We start from the raw sequence: 21,051 nt of genomic DNA, 5'->3' as shown, positions 1-21,051 counted from the left end.
CTGAAGACTAGTCACTTCTAAAGTTTGAAGCTTTGTATTGTCCACCTGCTTCTAGATGAGTAGTGTGTTGACAATTTTATTATACCAGTGAGATACTGGGATTATTAACTAGCACGGTTAGAGTATGTAAGCAAAGACACAAGGGTCTGATATTTAGACGTATGGTTGCTGAGCATGGAGTATTCACTGGTCTGATGTTACTTGAGAGCTTTCATTGTGACTATAAAACAAATAGAATATATTGATAGTAATAAAAAGACTGGTATTGTCATCTCTTTAGAAACTGTACAAGAGGAGCTGGGAGAAGCAGAAGGAAAAAGGATTTGTGCTTCGACTGGATGCTTTGTCATTCTTGACAGCTAAAGCAAAGAGGGATCTGGCAAGTGATGTGAGTATGGACTCCATAAGGCTTCTTAATTCTTAGGACAGCTGACAGTCTAGGTTGCTACCGGAGTGTTGGGGATGTGTCACATATGTCTCAGTGCCCTGAGCCTCCCTGACTCGATTCGTGCTAAGGAACACTGGAGGAGCTGTCTGGGTGACTGGCATTCCATAATTAGTCAGAAGGTTTGCTCTGAGCAATTCAGAGTTTTTCCCCACATGCTGACTGTGTTTTCCTATTCTCATTTTTACCCGAGGGTGAATTTTAGAACTCAAAATTTAGTGGAAATCTCCTGTGAAACATCATAACTTAATACATCTATGCCTGACCAGAAAATTCCTGAAAAAAACCTTCTGTCCTCAGTGCTTAAATAATGTTGTTTTTCTAGAGAGAACCAAAAAGAAAAGATTTCTTACATGTTTTTGTGATCATATTATTGAGAAAGGGTTTATTCTTTATAAAAACTTACTAATTTCTAAGGCAGTCTAAAGTAGTTCTCTTTTGCAAATGGACTTCTTTCTTGCTTGTATTGAGGACCAAGCATGTCACAACACTGATAGACCATTGCTTTAGTACTAGAAGAGCTGTCGGTTTGGCACCTTAGATAATTTACTCATGGTGTATTTTTTTCTTCACAGATTAAATATAAGGAAGGTTATGAGAAGATGAAGGGTAAGCTGATAGGAGTAAAAGCTGTGGAGGAAGATTCACAGATGGCTCATTCCCTTCAAATGTCAAAGTTGCAGAGTGACGTGGAGTACAAGAAGGCATTTGAGGACACAAAGAATCAGTTCCATATCCCCATGGATATGGTTAACCTTGTCCATGCCAAAAAGGCTCAGAGTTTGGCCACAGATAGAGGATACAAGACCGCTGTCCATCACTACACAGCACTGCCTACAGACATGAAAGTGGCATGGGCCAAGTGGGCCTATGGATTGCAAAGTGATGTAAGTCTGGAGCTTAATGTATTTCAGTACTCTTTCATTCAACCCCTTCAGGCACTTAGGGCTGAGTTTCTTCAGATGTCTATGCTTTGAATGCCATGACATACTTATACACTTAATTTTTCAACTATTAATAATAATATTCAATTACTATTAATATTAAAACAGTAAATATTAGCCACTTGTTTGCTCAAGAAATATGGTGTGCAGTGTTTTTGAGGCGTGTTATAACCCTGCTTATGAGAATGGCTTCTTCAAAGCATTCTTCAAGTGTTAATTAAACACTAGGATTCATATATGATATACATTTATTTTTTTACCTAATATGCAGGAAGGTTACACAATTTACAGTCATAAAATTGGTGATAAAATTTGATATGGAGACTTCATACTCAGCTGTAACCATCAGATGAATGGTCTGATACTGTAAATGGTTTCCATTCTGAGTTTTAAAGTCAGGAGTTCTCAAGGAGACCAAGAGACACATGTGCACAGGTCTTGTTGAGGTATAGATGCTGAAAAGCTTCTGGCTTCTTTGAGAAACCCAGCTGTAGTGCTTGTATAAGCATTTGGAATTCAGTAGGCTGTTGATAGGAGAGATAGTGAGGAAAGTGAGAAGTACTCCTGTACTCTTCCTCCTTAAAGACATATGGAAGAAACAAAACAAAATGCTTTTGGGAAATGCTAAGTGTCATTTTCCTGTAATTGAAAATCATTAATGATCTTTTATACAGTGCACTATGTGTTTTTGTCACGTTAGGGTAAAAATAATGAACAACCGTAAGGTGTAGAGCACTTCTAAAAATTACCTTGCAAAGCATATTGCACAAGTGCTGGTGAGTCCTGATACTTCTATTTCATTCTGTGCTTTTTTTTGCTTTCCTTGCAACTGTGCAATAGTGAAGAAAAGCAAAGCAGGCACTAATTTGACTTGGTTGTTGTTCCTGAGATGCCTGAATCCTTTAATGGCATTTTAAGTGTATGAACACCAACAATAGGACTTTTTTTTCTTTTTCAGAACCGATACAGAGCAGATTTGAACTGGATGAAAGGAGTTGGATGGATAGCCACTGGGTCATTAAATGTGGAGCAGGCTAAGAAGGCAGGAGAACTCATTAGTGAGGTGAGATTTCATGACAGCATGTAACAGAATTTGCTGCATAATGTGTGCAAAATGTCTGTATAAAATTAAAATAATTTCCACTCAAAGGGGAAAGAAAAAGGCATACTACATGAAAGCCCTCAAAACCGGGGATAGGACTGGTAATTAGAGGGAAACCAGATACCAAACATACACCAGTAGGAGTCCATATAGCCTTTGCAAAAACAAAGTAGGTGACAAATGATATTATGAATAATAATGACAATCAAACAGTGCTCAATTGCTACCCACTAGCCTACCTTTTTAATGAAGCAAAACAGGAGAGATGATGAAAAGATGCAGTCATTGGACCCAGAACCTTCTTTTGTAACAGATACACGTTCCTCCTTGCTCCTTTTTCATATATATTCACGTTAGCCATTGAAATTCATATTGATATCTCTGTCTGTAGCTATCTATCAGCCCAAGTATTTTTTATCCTTACTTCTCTGTATAACCAATATCACTAGATAATATGTGCTAGTCCCGTGAAGCCTTCAAAGGAAGTAATGGTAGAAATGGTTAAAAGGTTCATAGTATTCAGTTTCTGTTAGCTTGGAGGGAATCCTACTGACCAAATCTTCTGCAGTAGGAGATTGGATACTGTGATTTCTTTAGATAACCACTGATGATGCAGGAATCATCTGCCCATTCACTCAATGAGACTAACAGCATAACAATTTTTATAGTGTCTAGAAAAATATGGTCATCCTCTCACACCTGCCTGATTGCTAACACTATTTTTTCCCATGTAATCCTCTACAATGAAGAAGAATGATTTTTTAGACGCAATAAACTAGATCCTTAACTACTGTAAAGGAAGGTAGCTTCATAAAAGCTATCACAGCAATGTCGGTTGGAATAGTAACTAGTACTAGTGTATCTGTATAGATATACCACTTTGATGTTATGGTAGTGAAAACTGCTGAGTAGAGTTTTGACCTGCTTGGTTGTTCATCTCAACCTTTTTGTAAGTACTAAATAATTTTAAGTGGCTATGAGCCTCCTCCATTCTTACATACACACAGCGACTGGTCCTTGTAATACTGCTAAAAAGCAATTGCCAGGATACCATTTCTAGGAATTTTATGTAGGGATGTTCTGGTCAACTCTTATTTGTCTCTACAGCTGATCAGGAAAAAGTGTAAACCGCTTTTGTCCCCAGTTAAACTCAGTAAGATTGCTGATTTTTAATGGATTTCTTTCTGAAACCAAAACATTGCTCATAAGTTTGTAATACCTTAAAAGAGTTACTGTGTTTTACATCGGTGTTTTGAGTCCTCAAAGAATCAAGATGTTGCCTCAAATAAACTTCTGTGGCTCACAGCTCAATTTAAAGGAGCATAACATGCCTTTAGACTCAAACACTGAGGTATAAACCATTTCCAGAAGAGCCATGAACATGCTTGTTGACTTGGGGCTTCATCACAGGAAATTTAGTATTGTTTGGGGAAGAGATAAGAGTATTGATGGGTAAGGGACAACTCATGTAAGAAGGGAAGCTTTTAGTGACCTGGCTTTGTCATTTTGCCATCAAATAGCCTTCATTTTAGTTATGTATATATAAAAGATGTCTTAGAAGCTACAAGCAAGCAGAATTAGTATCTTTATCTAGAAGATATGCCATAACAATTAGGCACAGGGTTAATGGCTGCACAGTTTTTCTATAGCTGTTAAGAGGAAACCTAAACCCTGAAACAGTAAGTTTAACAGTTGCCATTATTAACACACGACAGTAGTACATAATTTCTTGCTTAAAGAGACTATAACTAAAAAATACTGTCAGTCATACTGCATTTGAAGTAATTTGAAAAAGATTTTCAAGTCTTGAGTACTGGAGTATTTAGGTAGGCAGAATCTGATTTTGAAATGTTTTCCTTATATTTAGGGAGAAATACTTTAATATTAATCGGCAAAAGGTTATTGTTAAATTGAAACAAATATTAATCTGAAAGTACCTAGGACATAAAGATGAGGAAAGAGGAATAATAATTATGTTCACAAATTCACTCTAATCTCCAGCAACCTATGATTTTTCTCTTTCAAATAGCATGAAAGAGCAGCACAAAATTCACAGCTTTGATCTTTTTCTGCTCAACAGAAGAAGTACCGTCAGCATCCATATGCTTTGAAGTTTACCAGTATTAAAGACACTCCTGAGATGATCCAGGCTAGAATTAGTTATAACCAGGCTGTGGATGTAAGTTATAATGTATATACATTATGATTATAAGAGTGGTATCCTCTTTGAACGACCTGATTGAAGCACTGGCTTTCTCTCTCATTCTTTCTCTGAGATTATCATTGGGAACCATGAAACTTCTGTGTTCTAGTGTGGTGCATCTCACAAAGAGCATGTTTTTAACTTGGAATGGGAAGTCATAAAGATCCCCCTGAAATGAGTGGGAGTTTCATGGGAAAAGGGCTTTCTGTCCTTTTTTTTTTCAGAAGTAAAATTTAGGAGTAAGACGGACCTTTGACCTTTAGAGAATTTCAGGCTTTTGAGATTCCTTGAGGAAGCATATATTTGGGTTCTTTCCCCTTTTCAAACAGATCTTTCAAATTTCAGTTTCTGCATATTCTTTGGAAACAAAATGTAAAGCAACATGACAAGGAAGAAAAAATAAATTATTTCAAACTGTCATCCTTATGAGAGAGAAATCCAGGAGGCGAAACTGTAAAGGGAAGAATTGACGCTGTTTGGTGTTTAAACATGTTTATTTTTAATAGGAGAGCGATTTAAAAATATTGTAGACTTAACTGGGATAATACAGAAGTGAATAATAAGCAAAAGTCACTCAAAAAAGACAAGTTTCAAACATGAGAGGATGTTTTATTGTGAAATAGATATTTTTAAAGTGAATAAGAAGATGAAAGACTTTGTGTAAAACACATGCTATTGTAATACTTATAGTGTCTATGTCTTTGGTTTAATTAATAAGATGCAAAAGGCTTACATCTCAGGCAGGATAAATATAAGTCATTTTGTTCCACTGAGCCACAGTAAAAATCAGGCTGCTGCTCTACTTCTTCACACATGGAGTTCTCGTTAATTTTCTTCTTATGGAGCTGCAATACAAGTGTGCCTACTTGCTAAAGAAACTGTCAGCAGGGTGAAATGGAGAGGTTCATTCTAATCTAGATGGTCTCAAACGCTCACACAGAAATAATACCCTGGGAAAGGCAAGTTAGGTGGTCAAGACATGAGTTATATCTAAGGCCAAAAAAATGATGGCTGCCTATACTCATCAGAAAATTATGGTGCCAATATAAGAAAAAACTAAGCTAGAAAAGAAAAATAATGTGAAAGAGGTGAACTCTGCAACACCGTCATAGGAGAAGCTCCAGTTAACTGCATAGAACTCCTCTTACCTGTCTGCAGGCATCCAAAAGTTATCTAGTCCTGGCCATCTCTGTACACTTCCTCCAAGAACTGATATGAGTAGCCCACAGACACCTGTTTTACAATGGGATCAGTCACCTCATGAGTCTTTTTTAAACTCTTGCCATTGATTATTGAGCACTCCCTTGCAACTAGCTCTGGATATAAATTTGGAGTAATTGCATGGATAATTACCACTGTATTTATCTGCTAAAAGTGAACAACTTTGAAGAGATGTGTTTGGGGAAATTCAACTCAGTAGATTTCTGTGCAATTTCAGTGTCGGTGGGCCACTCATGGCTGCATATCCTTAATAAATGCTGTTTATTCTCTCTCTCTCTATTGGATGTCTTACCAAATTAGTACTCAAATATCTGAATTTTCATATACATTAACTTCTACACTAAAAAATTCAAGGAGTTCCTCTCTAGCATAATCTAGCTGATAGGTATATCAGATTCCCAAAGCTTTCTGAATACTTTTTGACTGCTACAATTGCCTGTATTTATTAATGCTGCTGTCACTTGTCTGTAGTCTTTGCTTTCCATAAGTCTGTTTGTTAATGTGATTATACTTGCTACTAAGTGAGTACTTGCTATTGAAATTCATCTCTATTTGCAGAGGCTGTACAAGGAGCATGGAGAAAGTCTAAAGCATCAGTACACACCAACAACAGATCTTCCTGAAATCCTTCAGGCCAAGTTAAATGCTATGAATATCAGTGAGGTATAAATCTGACTTTTAATATTTTAAAAGAAAGTGAAAAAGTTGATAGAGCTTTACTATTTGTCCTACACAGGAAATCATACTAAATTTCTTTCCTTTCCCCAGTAAATAATCGTTCTGTGGTCTAAATATTTCTGAAGTAATATGAGAAATCAAACTTCATATCAAACTTCTTAGAAAGATTAAGAATGAACAAACGCATTTTTATAATGGACATTTGTCATGTGATTTTTCCTGTTATATATTGATAGTTTCATTTATGTTAGCCCTCTATGTTAGTAGAATGAAACTAAGGCAACAACATTGCCAGGTTAATAATGCAGCAGTGTCAACCCTCTGAACAGCAACTCTGCTTTATTCCTGTTCCTTATTTCCTAGATTTGCTATAAGGAGTCCTGGAGAAAGATGAAAGACGGTGGCTATCAACTGAAACTAGATGCCATTCCCTTCCAGGCAGCAAAGTCTTCGGGTGAAATCATAAGTGATGTATGTGAACTTACTGTTGATATTGTCCAGTAGGATATGCCAGTCACTCCAGATTGTTTCTGCTCTGCTGAGTGACTCTTGATAAAAACAACCTGTCCAACCAACTCTACATCTGGGACATATCTGGCCTCAATTAGTTGTGCTTTTGGAGGTGCAGCCACAATGAAGTGTTACTGGTATTTAAGCAAAGGAAGGTTTGCAAAAGCAAACATGCGTTAGCAAAGTCGACCAACTCACCTGCTGTAGTGACTGCACAATTACAGGGATTGTTCAGCAGCTGTCAGCCACTGTTAACTGAGCAGGCTTTAGAAAAGAGAGCTTATTCGGCAAGTTCTTCCCTTCTGGGTTTGTCTTGGGTGTCCTTTAAAGGTTGTAGAGATATGCAGATTAATTTCAAGTGTAGGACACCAGTTGTTATAATGTTGCTAGAGAGTTGATGGAGAGAGGCTCCTCAAAGGTTGATTCTAAGCACCTGCATCAGGTTCTTGTCTTCCACCACCTATGTGATAGCAGGTAACTAACCCATGCTATTTGTAATTGTAATTTTTCATTGTAATTGCAATTTTCTCTAAATAAAGTAAAATATTAAAATGTTTTCACAGGTGAAGTCTTCCTAGCATCCACTAAAAGTTCAGCCAAATTTATTATCATATTGAGTATATCCAGAATTTGTTGTCCATCTCTCTGTATCTGTAATATGAAACATCTTTTATTCAGGTTTTGACAGTCTGACTGATGTTTACTTCTCTTCACTCCTATTTGCATTTCTGTTCTTGTTTCCTTTTTAGCACAAGTATAAGGAGGCATTTCAGAAAATGAAGGGACAGATGGTTGGCTCACATGGCCTGGATGGTGATATTCATATTGCTCATTCAGTCCATGCATCATCACTACAGAGTGATGTAAGTACAAGAAAGAAGATGTGGGCATTTTGGAACTGGTTTCCTAACAGTGAGCAGTTCCTCATGGAAGATGCACTTAGCTGTGGAATAGCATACTATTTATAACTTTGGGCTTTCTCTTCCACTTTCCAGCTATTTTGATGTTATAGTGATATTCTTGCCATTCTTTTACATTATTTACAGTAACATTAATTTGACCATAAAAGAAGACTGTGCATTCTTACATGATCCACTGCTACATACCACTGTTGCCTAGCACAGAATATTTTACTTTGCAAAAGTATCACTCAGAGGCAGGTCTAATTGAGAATTAGTAGTGGTCTTTGTACAGAAGTAAATTAAATTTGGTAGAGATATAAAGTTATTCAGTGATTATTTTCAATTTACTGTCTTCTTGAAAGACTAAAGGATGAATGAGTTTATGGAATTTCAAGTTGGGCTTGTTTTGTCTGGGGAATGGTTCCCACTTTGTCTTGGGATATGCTAAGAATCACATCGTTTGTTCATTGTCTATAAGAATTGTTCAGTGCATTTTGAACACTGCGTCTTGATCCAGAAAACAGTGAAATGTTTGCCTGACTTTAAGCACATAGATAATCTAAGAATGATTTATCTTCTTACCAAAACTGTCCATAATGAGCCTGATTTGTGTATACAAATGCAAGTGTGCATGGATTTCAGTGAGTGCTGAACTTGTACTGGGATTCTTTCTTATGTGATGGTATGCTTAGGCTGATACAGGTATCAATAAGTGTCTGAAGAATTCATCCATCTGTCAGGTTACTCTAAGTCAGTTTGATGATCATAAATAACTGGATGTTCATTATCTGGATGAACAGCCTGAACATCCCAGATTTGCATAATCTGATAGGGAAATGCCATGTAAAAAAATTTCTTTGAAGATTTGTATGCCTTTCTTTTCCTGGACAGAGACAAGAAGTTAAAAAAAACAAACCCTAGCACTGAAAATTTAAAGCACAATGATGAAATGAAACTGGCCAAATCAATAGAGACCAACAAATATTTTGCATGAGGTTTTATACTAATTCTAATGTAAATATGGGTGTTTGCATTTTATCCTCAGGCAGTAGCTTCATCTTTTTGATGTGCTTTCTAGAAATGCAGTGAATTAAGAATTCATTTATCATTTTGGTAATTTTATAGATTCAATGTATCCAGTTTTAACAAAAAAAAATTATAACATAGATGGCTACTATATAGATGAAGAATAGGATGCCACATATTATAATTTTAAGTATTGATCTTTCACAGTACAGTTAAGCAAGTTAGGGAACTTACTTTTAAAAAGAATAATTTATACTGGGAAATGGAAGAAATATGGAGAATGTCTCTTCTGATCAAAACCTTAATTCTAATTACTGTGTTGTGAAGTCTATGTGATCTGTTTTTAATTTGATAGGTGAAATATAAGCAAGGTTTTGAGGACTCAAAGACTCACTTCCACCTGCCACTGGATATGATAAACTTGGTGCATGCCAGGAAAGCCCAGTCTTTGGTCAGTGAACAAGAATACAGACAGCTGCTACACCAGTACACTTCTTTGACTGAAGATGTGAGATTGCGGTGTGCCAAGAATGCACACAAACTACAGAGTGAGGTAATTGCAAAACATCCCAGCGATATTTCCCTGTTGGTTCTGATGCAAGATAGTTCTGTTCCAAATCATGACAGCTGACAGTATGTATTTGAGCAGCAGCTGAGGGATGAAAAATGGCCGTTCCCTCTTGATTGCATGCAGGAATGAGACATTTATCTTATTGGGCAGTTGTACAACGTGTGTGATCACGCTATACCAAGAGATAAAGTGTAGCAGTCTTGGATGATTGGGCAGAGAAGTGTTTGCAAGTGAGGATGATTGCACTGTAGGTGAAATACTCTTTTTAAGAACTTGCTGACCATGCGAAGTGTTTGCCAACTGGTATTTGAGCTGGTTTGCCTCTGGGTGAAATTCTTGTGTACTTCCACAGGAAAGATGACTATTGTTAACTATCTGATTTGTAGGAGACTTATAAACTCTAGCCCAAGACATAACCACTGAAATTCTAAGAAGGATGAGTTTAGCTCCCTTCATAATCTTCAGTAAAATTAACTTATTAATGCCTTACAAATTCAAGGGTAGGCTATGTCTGTAGGCACAGCCTTAAGCAAAGGGCTTTTAATAGATTACATTGCCTCCAGAGACCTCAGCAGGGGCTGTATCTTAAAAACAACTCTGGCCTCAAAATGCTACTTTATATCAGTTTAACACTTTCAGCCAAGAGTCTTAAAGATGGCAGACTGTGTTCAAACAAGTGTAAACATCAGATGCCAGTTGTGCTGCCCTAATTCAGATGAAAACACATGTAATCAGAGATTCTGAGGCAGGTTTCTATCCATGCCTCTCTTCTGAATTGGGAGTGAAATGCTGGTTGCAATCAACACATCTCAGAGTGCAGGATTTAACTCTCTTGCCAGCTAGTGCTAATAGCAGATAAGGGGTGAGGACCAAGCTTTAGTGTTGTCCTCTCTTACCTTCCAACTCTTAAAGGATATTTCCTGTACACAATGATACCTTTGAGTCTGGAGACTAGCACTGGACAGGCACGAATAGGAGCCGATTCTGTTCTCCTTGGTGGCTAAATAAATAAATAAATTAATTAATTAATAAAATTAAGACATAGTCCGTTTCCATTACAAGTGGTTGCCTGAATCAAAACACCTCATTAACTAAAGCTAGTTCTTCCCTCAGTGAGCAGTAGCAGTTTCCATGTATCTTTTGAGTAGACGTATGTGTCCTTTACTAATTGTTTGGGCTTTATAATTCTTTTGAAGCAGAAAATAAGATGATCCTCCTCCTTACTGCTGTCATCATCAAATGAAAAGATATTTGTCAGAATGTATCCACCTGTAACCTATCTATTGGTAACTTTTGAAAAAAGTAGTATTTATGGTGAGTCACTGCCGGGTTTGGTGATTTAGAAAATATTTAAACAAAGTCTGTACAGTGGCTCAGTGCTATTTTTCCTTCATATTCCTTAATTATATTATGACCATTCAGAACTGTTTAAAAGCAATTGTATTGTGTCTGCAATTTTACTTACTAAAAAGTTATCATGTTTTATTTAAAAAGATTTTCATACACTTTTCTAAACTGGTTTTATTTTATATATATTTATAAATAAATAATATATAGCAGTGATTTAGATATTATGCATTAGTTAAATCTGTAGCTGTGATTTAGGTATTGTGACATTCATGTATCTAGGAAAAGTATTTTCACGGTTACAAATGGAAGTTAGCAGCCCAGGTGTTCATGAGACATAGTACTCCTCAGAATCTTGCATCTGTACTGTAGATCTGTCAGGGCTGTATGCACACGTACACATGCATAAACACAAGAACACAGGGTAATATATATGAACTCTCTGTGGTAGATGCTAATTTTAATGGTTTTATTTAAATACTGTGATTGAGTATTTTTGGATTAATAAATATAGGGCATCTCAAATGCAAACTTGTAATTACTTCTGCTTGGTTTTCCTTAGAATTTATACCGGTCTGACATGAACTTTATGCGAGGAGTTGGATGTATTACTCCAGGGGCCCTGGAGATTGAAGGAAAGAAGAAAGCTTCTGAACTCATCAGCGAGGTAACAAAAGAGGGTTTTGATTTCTCCACTACAAACAAGAGTTTGCCAGATGTCTTTCTATTAAACTGGGCTGGCAAAGTGACTCACTGGATAATGCTAGGCTCCCTCCCCTTGCGTTTGATCATTGCATTCGTGTCCTAACTGCAGATGGGTGAACCTGATGGAGTTCAAGGTTTTGCAGACTTTGCTAACTGTTTTCACAAATCTTTTCTCCTGTGTTTCAGACCCAGGAGGTTGTTTTTTATGTTATTTATTTTAGATTTAAAATGGGCTTTTTCAACTAAAGATAAAGCTGTGCCTCTCTCTAAAAAGGTACCTTGTACTGTTTATCCAGATTTAGGCTGACCTGTGGAGTGACCAGTGCATTACGCTGTCCTCAGCTCTCCTCCTGCTTTACAGTCTTAGTCTCTTTTTCACTTGCTGCCTTCTTGTGCTGTTGGTTTTCCCCCTCTGTAACGGGATTTTTATTTACACCCTTGTGTTCTCTTCTTATAGTCTCTGCTAGTTTCAAATCTTGGATCTATTGCCCATATTCACACAGATGTGAAATTAAGAAAAAATAAGAGTGCTTTTCCTAGTTGTATTCTAGTGAGTGGATCCCTGCTTGCAATAGTCTTGCAGTTATTTTGTTCACAATTCTGGCATAAAACCACAGGACAGGTGAAACATTATTTTTTTATAAAAACCGTAATTCCACTAGCCAGGGTTAATGACACCAAGGAGTGAAATAACCTCATTACTGTACTCAGCATAGCAGCACTTTTTTTACTTGGTTGTTTTTTTTTTTACACCTTATTCCTTATTTACTTTTAATTTCCCCTGTGAGACTTGAATGCATCAAATTCAGAGTCGCAAAAGGTAAATTAGTCTAATGGCTAATAGGCACACACCCTTTGCAAAGTAGAGTTTTATGCACAAGAAGCAACACTAGACCACTGGTATTGGAAAAAGTCCCTTATCTGACAAGGCAATTTAGTTATTCTGTTCATTTTTCTTTGTGTGTGAACTCAGAGTAAATACCGTCAGCAGCCACATTCCTTCAAGTACACATCGGTGACAGACTCTCCTGGCCTCCTTCATGCAAAATTCAGCAATATGATTGCTAATGAGGTAGGCTCTCCTAACGTGAATCAGAAAACATTCTTTTCAAAATGCAGCGAACTGGGATGGAGGAGTGGGAAAGAGAAAACCCTGTTCTGAAAGCAAAACGCATCAAAAAGAAAGCAAGCATCACTGATTTGTGCTTTTTCACAGTTAGATCACATTTTATTATTTCCAAACATTTAATGCCATTTTCAAGTCACTCTCTTTTAAAAAGCTTAAATAGTACCCATACAATAGAGTCCCATTATCAGGGCTTTTTGACATGAAACAAAGCCTCGAAAGATCAGTTCTGCCGGGAGTTCTTGAGGGAGCTCATTTGCATAGCATGGTCCACTTCAGAGGGCTCCTAAAATAAAGAATCGCTTTTCTAATTTTTGAAAAACAAGACAAAACCCATAGGCAAATTATCAAAACTATTTGTAATAACACGAGGAAAAATCCAAGCTAGAAAATACAGCCAGTTTATCCAAAATGCCTGCACTTTTATTTAACACACATTCATAGTGCCCTTTAATGTTCTTAGGTCTACTTTTGGCCTACTGGTAACTTATCGATGCAAGGCTAAGAATGTAGTGGCTTGGCATCATGATATATGTATAAAAATTAATGTAAATGTTTTTTATGTCCAGAAAAAAAAATCCCATGCAATTGCAATTGCAATGGTATATTTTTAGCTGGTTTTTGTGCTAGCTGACAATAGTTGTCATAATCATTAACAACGTAAGTACTGCTGATGTATTATTGAAACAATATAGAAAATTAATTGCAATTGTCTTTTTTGATCTCTTTCCTAGCGCCTGTATAAAGCAGCAGGAGAGGACAGTCAGCATCACTATACACCAACACTGGGTCTGCCTGAGTTTACACAGGCAAGAATAAATGCAGCCAACCTCAGTGATGTAAGAATTTTGTTCTGTATTTCTTATACTTATTTGGAATGGAGGATGAATTGTGCAGTGGCAAGGAAGATGGATAAGTAGAGGACTTTTCATATCTATTCTATTTATGCTTTAACTATAATGATATTTAGCATGTATATGGTTGTGCGTAAATGAAATCTACATAAAGAACGAGACATATTTTGTCTGAGTTAGTAGGATCTCCCAAAGACAATTTTAAAAAATCCTTTGATTCTAAGAAATGAGACTGTAACGCAGAATAACAAATGAAAGAGGGTTCCTTTGTTTGTTCCTTTGTGCATTTAAAAGTGAAACAGCAATCTACATGTGCCTTTCCTACTTTAGGCAAAATACAGGGAATCTTGGCATAATCTACGTGCTCAAGGCTACAGGCTGACAGCGGAAGCACTCCCGTTCCAGACTGCCAGAGCCTCCAGAGAAATTGCCAGTGATGTGAGTTGAATGATTCAACCTTCCTTCTTGCCTAATTTCTGTTAACTTCATGTAAAACAATGTCTAAAGCAGATTTTACTGAATTAAAGCAACTCCATAACCATGTGAGACAAGTGTGAGACAGAATATATTACTTATGAATGAGATTCTTTGTGTGAATTAAAAAAAAAAGAGAGAGGAAGAATCACTGCTAATCGGGAACCAAGCTCGGTTAAACATCTTCCAGTGGGAAATAGCTAGTGAATAAAAGTATTCGCATACAGAAAAATCTAAGGGATTCTGCTCCTTTGCAGGCTCTCAGCTCCTCATGTAATAAAGTGACCACTAATTCTGTCCACTCTGCCTTGAGCTGACTTTTGAAAGTGCTTAGTGTTCCTGAATCAAAATGAAGTCAGAAGGAGCTGAGTGTTCCTTGAATATCTGAAAGTCAGGAGCTGCCTGTCTGGTTAAGGAAGTGAAAATTAGTGGATGCTCCTGTAAATCTGTGTCCCTTTAATGTCTGAAACAGAGGAAAAAATTTTCTTGCCTTTAAAAACATCCTCTCATTTGGATACTTGTTTGCAAAACACTCATAGTGCTATCCATTTCTCAGAAAGACTAAGTTCATCTCTTCCTCACAAAAAAATCTAGTAATTATAAGGAAAACTGACAAACTAAATTTAGTAAAAATGCCTTCATTTTGTCTAGTATTTAGTTCCATATTTTATCTCTAATGTCATAAAATATGAATATTACAAATGTATTTGTTTTATGAAGCAACTATTTCTACCTGTAATTTATAACGTATACTTAACCATATTTTGCAGAGTGCTTTTGGTTACAGCTTCAGATCTGCTCTAAAGGGTACAAGTCCATAATAGAATTACATCCACTTACAACAGATCTGAATTTGGCCCTTCATCTTGGAAGCACTTTATAAACATTAGCTACTGTAATTTAATCCCCACAACTCTCTTGTGTGGAAGATAAGTGTTATTATCCCATTTCAACTACATTATGAACTCTTCAGGGCCCAGGCCTTCCCTTTAAAGTTCCAAGCACCCTGTTGATGCTGTATAAATAATCATTATCATCATCATCACTATTTCACAGAGAGGATAAATGCAAGATCATAGGGAGAGTCATAGTCCCAGCAAAGATGAGAAGGAGGGGTTGCTGGTGCTTATTCTTGTGCTCAGACCACCATCTTAGGCTTCTCAACATAGTCATTGATCCAGGGAAACTGAATTTACTCTTTAAAATAGCTGGATGGCATTTGCAAATCTGAAGGCTACAGAGTGCATGATGTTTCTCTTTTGTATAGATTTTTTTCTTCTGTCTTTTGTTTGTTTCTCTTATGTTCTCATTTCTAGAAATGGAAATAAAATTCTATGAGCGATAATAAAAGTATACGTTATGAGGTTAAACAGGATCAATGCTTTGGGCATATTCAGAGAATATATTGAGATGCACTTAACTTAAGTGTTGCAGCTACTGTGGTATTTAAATTTGAGAGCAATGAGAGATTTGGACAATTACTTTCTAATGCTGCATATGTTGGCTGTTTTTACAGACAGCATAGAAGTTTCAGTGACTTATCCTGAGTTAATTAGCTAGGGCAGTCAGTTTACGTTTGGCACTCTTTCACTTTTACCCTTTTTTATTTTTAGTACAAATATAAACACAACTTTGTGATGGAGAGAGGAAAGCACATTGGTGCCAGAAGTGTTTTTGATGATACCAGGTTGCTGCATTGCTTGCATGCTGCCAAATTACAGAGTGAACAGGAATATAAGAAGAGATCCCAAGAAGTGTGGTCTCAGTACCATCTGCCCATGGACATGGTGAATCTTGTCCATGCCAGGAAAGCCCAGGCCTTAGCGAGTGACCAAGATTACAGAAAGAGACTCCATGAATTTACAGCACTCCCAGAAGACATGAAAATGAAATGGGCCAAAAGAGCCCACATGCTACAGAGTGAGGTAAAAACTTTCCTTCAGCAGTAACAGAGATTTGAGTGACTGGCACAAATTGTGTGTTGGCAGTGTTTTTGGAAAGACCATTTGGAAACTTAAGTGTGTGTAGCAGCAAGTTATCTGATTGTCCCTCACGTATGGAATATACGTGAATCAGAGGTTGTCATGTTATGAACCTGATGTAAAATCACTGTGGTCCGTGCCACTTATTCTAGAGCTGGGAGATAGACACAGCTCAGCTCTTTGGATCACAGCCAGCCAGTGGTTTGATAGCCACTGTGCTACATGCGGAATTCTTTGAGAAGGTTAAATGTTCAGAGATATGTTTTGGGATATGTTAGAAGGTCATTTTGTAAACAGAAATGGTCATATCAAATAACCAGTACCCCAGATGTGTTCGCAGAAATTGCTTGTGCAAATGTAAGTTCAGACAAACTTTGATGACAGAAATGACGAAATCTCTGCATGGGCCACGTCCTTGCTTACTTTGTCTTAGCTTATAACTTTGTTCAGGGACAAGCCATTGTCTGTATGTGCTTTCAATCAGATGTAAATATTGAGTGCATGTATAAAGCTGCATGGATGCAGGTAGCTGTATTTTGACAATTTAGGATCCAGTGTCCTTAGCTGCTCTGCAGTAGGAAGTTCGAGTGCTTTTTGTTTTGTAAGAAAAGAGACTGAATGATTCAGTAAGGAAGTGAAAAAGGATGTTCAGAAAGTTATGCTAACCCTTTATAGGTCTTTAGTGAGCTGGATTTATTGTGAGACAAAGTGATGGGATATTTGTTGGAGTTAGATTTGATGAGCAAATATTAAGAGATATTCGGGCTATGAAAGTCAGAGTAGCAATCAAAGCACAGGAAAGCCTGTATGTCTCTTTCTTACTCAGTGTGCTTCTTACCTGGTACCCCAAATGTACTCTGGATTGCCAGATCTTTTGGGGGATATTCTTGGGATGGTATAGAAACTGTTGCTAGATGCTGTTCTTTGCCTTTCCAACTCTTACTCCTCCCTTCTCATGTAATGGCTAACAGATGGCATACAGGTAGTTAGATCCAGGTAGGCAGGATTTTTTACTATTTACTGATGTGTGATGGTGGCTCACATGATAGCAAAGTAGCATTTCCAGGGACTTAGTCCTTAGACACTAACAGCATGTACTTCAGAGCTTGTCTACAAAGGGACACAATAGGAACTGAATGAGGACCTCAACACTTGGCTCTTTGCCTCTGGATCCCACAGGTTAAGAATTCAGGGAAACAATGAAGGTGATTTTGTCTGATACCCTCATTATCTAGTTATGTCCTTTTGCATATAGAGAAAAAAAACCCTGAAAAAAATGGATGATAGGATTAAAGTCACACAGTGACCACTGTCACTCTGAAGAAGTCAGAGTTGTTGGGATTGGGGGTACTTTACTCACTTTCACTTTTTATTGGGTCTGCCTTGTCTTCTTTACTGGATTAGGAGGTAAAGCAAGATTTTAATGTGAGTAAAGAAAGAGTAATGTGTCCTTCTAGAAATGGGGTTAATAAGGAAGCATGCACCAGATAAAATAATTAGTATTCCTGACTTGAACTCACCTCAGAAAATTATTTCAAAAGGGGTTCTTTTACACCCAGTACAAACAGGTTATTACTTGCTGCTTTGAGTCATACTAATTCACTCGTGGGGCCTTCTCTTGTAACTTGCATATGATACATTATTTAATTCCTGGTGGAATGAACAAATGCAAACAGTTTGGCTTTACGATGTGATATGTGCATGGCAAATGAAAAACCTCAAAATGTTAATATGAATCAGGGAGTCTTTTTAAAAAACCTTAATAGCTGTGGATACAAAACTGATAGCTAACGATTTTCATTTTTAACAGCATCGCTATAAATCAGACCTGAACTTCATGAAAGGAGTTGGTTGGATGGCTCTGAGATCTCCGCAGATAGAAAGTGTAAAGAAGGCTGGAGAGCTCATCAGTGAGGTAACTGATAAATCTTTCATGGGATAGCACGTCTGTAGGAATTGTTTACCATCAAGGCTCCTCGTTACATGACACGTACGAATGTAGCTTATCATTTCCTTTTGATGTGAGAGCCTGTTTATACAAGGTGTAAGTTACCAAGAAGCAGTACGGGAGATGCAAGTCCACTGTGTGACACCTGCTGAATATTTTCCATTCCGAATGAAACACAAGAGTATAAACAAAACATGTAGCAATAAATAAATGCAGTAAACTCCATTATGAAATTCTAAGCAGGTGGTTATGGAAGTGATATAGAAATATACAGCATTGACAACCACACTGAAGGGGCATTTGCCTGCTCAGTATCATGCATTAATGGAGAAAAATTATGAGCTGTCAAAAGTGTAGAGTTTGAAAGCTTTTTGCATGTGAATTTTCAGTGGGAAGTCCCTCTTGCACACACACAGAAAAAGAAGTTTGGTGCCTGGGCACCACAGCAGAGATGCAGTGCCATCCCTGCTCCCTAGCTGAAAGAGCAACTGAGACTTATACAGAAGAGTATGTTTTTAATATTGTGGCTTCAGGAAGGTGACCTTTATGCTTTACTCCAGTTATCACACACTTGGAATTTTGATATATGATTAACAGAAACATTCTGTGGTTTTATTCCTTTGTTTTTGTTGCCTTCTTCCCTTCTTAGATAAAGTACCGTCAGAAGCCAGAAAGTTTGAAGTTCACTGCCGTTGTTGACTCTCCAGATCTGATTCATGCTAAAAACAGCTACCTCCAGTGCAGTGATGTAGGTTTCACTTTACTATATAATCTTAAATTTTGTTGTACTATAATACATAAGAGAAATGATCTTGGCATTGCTTCCAGTATCAGTTGCATTCAGTGACTTTTAACTCCACAGAGACTGTACAAGGCTGGAGGCTCCGAAGCCATGCACAGGTGCACCCTGCCACCTGATCATCCAGATTTTATCCGAGCCCGCCAGAATGCACTTCAAATCAGTGATGTAAGTAAGCCTTTTACTTTGGGGAGATGACTTGGTAAACTTGCCTGGGAATGAAGAACTTTCATGTATATGTAGAAGCCAGCTGCTCTGAGCCTGACCAAAACTTTAAAAAGCCAGAGGCTGTGGACAACCAAAGTGTTGCTAGATTTGGGCTGGAGGGATCAGGAAAAGTCTGCTGATTTTTTTTTTTTTATAATTGGTTATGCTTTCTAGGGCAGGAAGCTATTATTAAGGATTTCAGTCCTTCAGTATAGGTATGGTTAGTTACAAATGTAAATCTGTTTACTTATGTTTGTTTGGGAGTGGAAGGAGAATCCTCTTTCCTTGACCATATAATTTACCTTCATGAAGCTGCAGCACTGTGTTGAACTGATCCCTTAGGCACAGTTGTGCATCAAGTTGTTGCACATCAACCTGGATGCAACCGAACCAGTGGATGGAATTGGTTTAGAGGGATTTTGTTTCCACATTATCTCAGACAGAGGGACTCAGTATATTCCTGATCTACCGTTCCCTGATTAAATAGCTGTTATCTGTAACGGTAGGGTCAGAGTGTTCCTAGGTTCCTTAGTTTGTAAGAAGCTTTGAGTTCCTTGTTTGGTGATAGCTACTCTATAGGTGAAAGAAACAAATAGGATTTACATTCTTTGAAGTGATAGAGGAGAGGGTAAAAAGGCAGAGGGGTGATTGCACACAAGTTAAAGGTCAGCCCTAGACCTGTCAGCAGGTTGTAGAGTAATGCTTGCACTGCTTCTACCCAGGCTGTCTTGCAGGATTTCTGGCATCTCAGTTTACCTTCAAATTAAGCACCACCTAGCACTAAATTCACCCGAGAAACAGATGGATATCTTTTGAAATGTGAAGTAGATTTTGTGCTTGTTTCCATATGGTCACAAACCCCAGAAAGGATGAATCAAAGACTTATAGAAAGCAAATAAATAAAATCAGAAAGGAACAGCCAAAAGTGTCGGCTAAGATACCATGGCTGTGTAGCAGGACCTGTAGATAGAAAGCTATTTTAAGAAAGCTACTAATGGAAGAAGAACCAAATCTAGAGCAATTTCTCTTCAGGATGTAAATGCATTTCACATCCTCAAAGTCACATTAAATATGTTAGAACCAGCTGTTATTCCATATGAGTTAATGAAGCCACATGTGGCTGGGGATAGAGACAGGGATCATTTGAAAAGCTTGAAATAACTGGTATTGAAATTATGATGCCATGAAACCCAAGACACTGCAAGTGGTTGCATCAAAAGAGAGAATAAGGGCAATATCAATGCAATATTGATGTGACTGATGCATCACAGTTTCTAATAGAAATTAAATCACATCAAAACCAGCCACATTGAAGTATAAAAGGAAACCCTGGTGGCACTTTTCAGATGAGGCATTTTATCATTATGGTGAATAGAAAAGAAGTTGAAGTGCTATAGAACTGGATCAAAACCTTGGAGATGTTACTGATGACTCTTGATACAAATAAGCCCAGTAGGATAAAACATTTATTATTGCAGTTATGGGACTGCGTTTAAGAAACTGCAGGGGGAAATGACTGTTTTGTTCTTTTCTTTTCAACACAGAAACTGTATAAAACATCTTGGGAACAGACAAGGGCATCTGGCTATGATTTTAGGATTGACGCCATCCCATTCCAGACAGCAAAGGCTTCAAGAGAGATTGCTAGTGATGTAAGAATTGTTCTGCTTCAAACACTTCCCAACCCTCTCCCCGTGGCACCCCCACCCTGTAAAAATGGGTGAATTCTGACATGCGGGAACCTTGTTCTGGTTTAGGAAAATTGGTCACCCAGTGAAACCAAATGCTGGTTAAGTGCTAAGATTTCCAACTAAAGGCTTCCATTAATAATGTCCAATAACAGGCTGCCCTGTTTCACTTCAGAGAGTTATTCCTGGGAAGAAGGCATATTATAATGAAGTTAAATAAAATAGGTACTAGGCTATGAATAGTTTAAGCATGGTCTAGTATAAAGTGGGTCACCTTTGACACAAGACCACCATTGACAAGAAAGCTGAAGATGGAGGA

General features: G+C 37.5%; 1 protein-coding gene across 1 annotated transcript in view; it reads left to right on the top strand.

Annotated features, from left to right (window-relative positions):
* The window catches only part of NRAP (nebulin-related anchoring protein), a 52,329-nt gene that overhangs the window by 28,567 nt on the left and 2,711 nt on the right, over positions 1-21,051 (top strand). The window contains exons 23-39 of the mRNA XM_010188565.1: positions 281-388; positions 1,021-1,332; positions 2,348-2,452; positions 4,572-4,670; positions 6,474-6,578; positions 6,957-7,064; positions 7,853-7,966; positions 9,387-9,584; positions 11,512-11,616; positions 12,628-12,726; positions 13,515-13,619; positions 13,965-14,072; positions 15,722-16,033; positions 17,901-18,005; positions 18,688-18,786; positions 18,901-19,005; positions 20,589-20,696. Of these exons, the coding sequence (XP_010186867.1) occupies positions 281-388; positions 1,021-1,332; positions 2,348-2,452; positions 4,572-4,670; positions 6,474-6,578; positions 6,957-7,064; positions 7,853-7,966; positions 9,387-9,584; positions 11,512-11,616; positions 12,628-12,726; positions 13,515-13,619; positions 13,965-14,072; positions 15,722-16,033; positions 17,901-18,005; positions 18,688-18,786; positions 18,901-19,005; positions 20,589-20,696 (2,295 nt within the window). The remainder of the gene's footprint in view (positions 1-280; positions 389-1,020; positions 1,333-2,347; positions 2,453-4,571; positions 4,671-6,473; positions 6,579-6,956; positions 7,065-7,852; positions 7,967-9,386; positions 9,585-11,511; positions 11,617-12,627; positions 12,727-13,514; positions 13,620-13,964; positions 14,073-15,721; positions 16,034-17,900; positions 18,006-18,687; positions 18,787-18,900; positions 19,006-20,588; positions 20,697-21,051) is intronic.

The sequence above is a fragment of the Mesitornis unicolor genome, unplaced genomic scaffold (genome assembly GCF_000695765.1).
Source record: "Mesitornis unicolor isolate BGI_N332 unplaced genomic scaffold, ASM69576v1 scaffold44707, whole genome shotgun sequence".
In the NCBI taxonomy this organism is placed as follows: Eukaryota; Metazoa; Chordata; class Aves; order Mesitornithiformes; family Mesitornithidae; genus Mesitornis; species Mesitornis unicolor.
The sequence above is the reverse complement of the archived record's forward strand: the minus strand, read 5'-3'. Positions and strand labels throughout refer to the sequence as shown.